Genomic DNA, 4076 nt, shown 5'->3' with positions numbered 1-4076 from the left:
CTCTGGCCCCTGGTTCTGCAAGGAGGGGGCTTGCAGCTCGCAGGCCAGCTCAGCCTCCTCCCTCCGGCTGCGTCTGGGGGCTGGAGCCCTGAGCAGCACGCCGGGGCGAGGTCTGGCAGCTCCGCTGCACGATCGTTAATTAGAAACATCCTACCTGGCTGAAAAAGCGCGGGCTCTGCCGAGCCCTGAGGGTGCCCATTGCTGCAGGGGGGGTCGCCAGGGCTGCAGCCGGTCCCTGCGCCCAGGGGAGCGGTGCCACCCTCTGCCCTCCTCCCTCTTGCTCGGGGGAGAGAGGACCTGGTGCCCAGGGCAGAGGGTTGGTCTGTCCTTCCCCGTGCATCGAGTGCTGCTAATAGGCCTCTTGGCTTCTATTCCTGCCTCTGCCTTAACGCTAATCACTGGACCGCTCTGCTTCACCTCACTTTTCCCACCTGTGAAATGGGTACTTCCCCTGCTGGCTTTATTAAATTAGCCATGCTGCTCAGAAAATGATTCCCCCAGCACCCAGGAAAATCTCTGGGGAAGAAAAAAGATTGTTTTTGTTTTAGTCGCAAGGAAAATTCTTGCCAGTTTTTTCACATTTACTTGGAAAAACCCAGCTCCCACATTTTTACTTTAAACCTAGAAAAAAAGACGTGCATTGTTTTGGTTGCTTAAAAACATTTGGTTTCCATATTCTTGGCTCCCCAGCAAAAACATGTTTGCAAAACTTCCCTTTGTGTCAAAGGCTGTTTTTCACTTGAAAAAGAAACCCCCGTTGTGATGGGAAGACCGTAAGCGGCTCTAGTCATTAGTGTTTGCAACGGAGCCGGGAAATTCTTGGAGCGGAGACGGGCTGGGCTGCGGCAGAGCTCACCGAAGGCGGTGGACGATTTCCCATCGACCTCCACGGGCCAGTTCACCGCACACCGACGCTGCAGCCGCGTCTGCAAGGCTGTGTCAGCGCGTTGTTATTTCAGATATTTCCGAAAATCCCGCTCCACTTCCAGCGCCGGCAATTCCCAAACCCCGCAGCCTCGATCGCCCCGGGCTGCTTCCCGGTAACCTGCTAAAACGGGCTCTAAAACTTGCTAACATCATCCCCGTTGAGGCGAGCTGCCGTGGGGATGGTTTGAGGGAGGAAGGCAGCAGGGACCTCCACCCCGCAGGACCTGCGGCTCCACCGCTCCCTCCATCCAGGCCTTTCTAAGCTAGGAAGGTGCAAGAACAGCCTGGGCGAGGGGTCCCAGGTGGGTCTGCAAGGAGACCACCCATTGAGGGGCATTGCTGTTGCTGCCCCAGGGGCAAGTGGGTGGGGAGCCAGGCCACATGCAGATGTCCAGGGCAAGGGAGAAGAGCCTGTGGTAGCCTGGCTGGGAGCTCTGGTGCTTTCCACCTTGCCCAGCATTTAGAGAAGAGAAAGCCCAGCCTTGCTGCAGCCTGGCAGGGGCCCGGAGGGTGGATCCCAGCTCTGGGAGAGCCGGGCCCTGCTCTCCGTGCCCGCCTGGGCTCTTGCACAGCTGGCACGGAGCCCTTCTCTGCATCCTTGGCCTGCGGTGGTCCCACTGCACCGCTCTCCACTTGGCCCAGCCGGGCCCCGAAGGCTGCGGGACAAAGGGAGATCCAGGCGCGGCTTTGCCTTTTGCAATTTGTTTTTAATACTTGCATGTGCTTTCCCTGCACCCGGGGCCCAAGATGCCCAGGGCAGCCAGGGAGCTGCTGCGGTTTTCAGCTTCCAGATACGGGGCTCTGGGAACAAAGGCTGGCAGGGCAAGGGGAGCATCGGACCCCACTGGCATCACAGCACAGGCAGGGAGAAGAGACCCGCGGGGGGAGAATCGGTGCCGTCAGCCCGGGGCCAGGTAGAAGGGCCTGGGTGCAAGGCCAGGCGCAATGCAGGGGGGAGCCCGTCTTCGTCCTCAGAGCCCGTATCGCACGTCTGCTCCCAGCAGCAGGAAGTCCTAGGCGAGAGACCACGACGCTGTCAGCCGTGGGGGCTTCCAAGCACGACCCCCCCGGCCTCCCGCGGGGAAGGGGGCAGCTTCCCCCGGGCCCAGGCACTCGGTGCGCTGCAGCCAGCAGCCGCGCAGCACGTGCACGGCTCAGCGCCGGGAACGCGAGCTGGCTGCGCTTCAGAGGGGCCGGGGCTGGGGCCGGCGCCAGCTATTGTTTCCCAGCCTCGCCTGTGCTCCGCGAGGCGAGCCGTGCCGTGCCAGCTGTGCTGAACATCCCTCTCCCTCTGCGGGAGGAGCGGTCCTGCAGCTCATCTCCCCTTGGGACGGGCTGGGCCGTGCTCCAGGCCAGCCCCCGGGGCTCGCACGTGCTAACAAACAGGTTGCATGTCTTTAGCATCCCCGAGGCGGACCCCAAAAGCTTCACAACCACTGGGTCCGCTCCAGTGGACTCTCTCCCTCCACTGGTGACGGGAAGGATCCCGAGCCCCCCGCCCCACGGCCGGTGTCACTGACCTGGTGTGGCTGCAGGACGCAGCTGGAGAGCTGGACGTGTGCGGGCAGCGGGAGGGGGAAGCCCTTCTCCAGCTGGCCTGGAAAACACAGCAGGTGACAGCCCGGGATGGGGGGCAGACAGGCCGGATGGCCCAGGCTCCAGACCCTCGGGGGTGGGGGCAGGGGAGCTCCCCCAGCCGCTGCACGGGGCTGGGGGGCTTCGTGCAGGCTGCCTGGCCCTGCTCCCCCGCGTGCGAGCCGTCCCCCGGCGGGCTCTGCTGCGCCGCGTGCGGGGAGCGGGGGTCTGGAAGCCATTAAGCCACGTGCCCGGCTCATTCTTTCCATTGCATTCGCTTCAACCCCGGAGTCGCGGCCCGGAGACAGTCTCTGCGGAGCCACCCGCCTCCTGCAGCGCCATGCGCGCCGGCTGTGCTTCTGCACTGCTTTCCCACCGCCCGGGGCTCCTTGGCTTGCGGTAGCTTTTAGCCACGCTCCAGAGCTGACTATGGGCGGGGGCCTTGGCTGACCCCAGCTCCCAGGCCTGCCTGGCACCCCCTGCCCCTGCCAGATGCTCACCATTCACCGAGGGCAGCAGGATGTTGGAGGCAAGGAAGTTCATGAACTGCTGCAGCCCTAGCACCTGGGGACCATGAAGGGGAGGAAAAGCCCATCAGCCGGAGGAAGCAGAGGAAAGGGGGGAGCAGGGGGTTGCAGGGTGGGCCACGCACAAGGGGCCGGGCGCTGGGGGACGAGACTGAACCGAGTACACGCAGAGGCCATCCTGCAAGCAGCAAAGCTGAGCCCTGGGGCAGGTCAAGCAGCCTGGGGTGCAGGAGAACATCCCCTCCATGATGCTTGGGCCGGGACCGGGGTGGTTTCGGAGCTCGGGGATGGGGCAGGGAGGCCGGAGCCGGGTGCTGACGGGCAGAGCAGGTGCAGGTAGCGGGTCCGAGGGGGCCTGGCTGGAGTCGCAAGCTGCCCTCCGGCAGCCGCCCCCCCTGGCAGGGTGGCAGCCGTGCCGCTACCTGCCCTCCCCTGGCTGCAGGATGCGCCGGGATGAACCCAGCCCACCAGGTCTTCCAGGCAGGGCCGGCGCAATCGAGCGCCCGTGAGGGCAACTCACAGAGAAGGGGCCGATGTCCGAGTGCTTCAGCGACAGCTCCAGCCTGCGCGGGGACAGACACGTGTCAGCACCCCCCTCCACGTGCTGGCTAACGGTCATCACAGTTTCTGGCCCCAGAGCTAATTCTGCAGCTGGTTTTATCCGGGTCATCTCCGAGCCCTGTGGCCACGGAGCGAACGAGCATCCCCACCCAGCCGGGGGACATCTTTGCGGGCTTCCTCTGGCCTAGGAGATGCCTGGAGCTGGAGGGTCAGGGTTCGACTCCCCCTCTCTGCCGCTCACCCGCCAGATGCCAAGGCCCCGCATATCCGGGCAGAGCTCACGCTGACGCTGGCAGAAACGTTGCTCGTCTGGGGACAGAAGGAGAAGCCACGTCAGCTCGTCGGCTTGCGCTGTCAGGACGTCCACCGCGTCTTGCAGCCGCGCCGCGGCCAGGGAGACGTCGGGATACGGGGAGGGCCCCGAGTTGAGCTGGGCTCCGTCCCCCACCCCGGAGCCGTGCCCCGACTGACCAGGCGGAGGAGGCA

General features: G+C 64.4%; 1 protein-coding gene across 1 annotated transcript in view; it reads right to left on the bottom strand.

Moving 5' to 3' along the window:
• Positions 1-1898: 1898 nt before the first annotated feature.
• The window catches only part of LOC102376223 (bactericidal permeability-increasing protein), a 7604-nt gene continuing 5426 nt past the window's right edge, over positions 1899-4076 (bottom strand). Inside the window, exons 10-14 of the mRNA XM_014523124.2 lie at positions 3832-4056; positions 3550-3708; positions 3003-3066; positions 2448-2524; positions 1899-1940 (exon numbers count right to left, since the gene is read on the bottom strand). Coding sequence (XP_014378610.1) covers positions 1899-1940; positions 2448-2524; positions 3003-3066; positions 3550-3708; positions 3832-4056 — 567 coding nt within the window. The remainder of the gene's footprint in view (positions 1941-2447; positions 2525-3002; positions 3067-3549; positions 3709-3831; positions 4057-4076) is intronic.

This window comes from Alligator sinensis, unplaced genomic scaffold (assembly GCF_000455745.1).
Source record: "Alligator sinensis unplaced genomic scaffold, ASM45574v1 scaffold1032_1, whole genome shotgun sequence".
Taxonomy (NCBI): Eukaryota; Metazoa; Chordata; order Crocodylia; family Alligatoridae; genus Alligator; species Alligator sinensis.
Note: the sequence above shows the minus strand (reverse complement) of the source record. Positions and strands in the feature narration are given on the sequence as shown.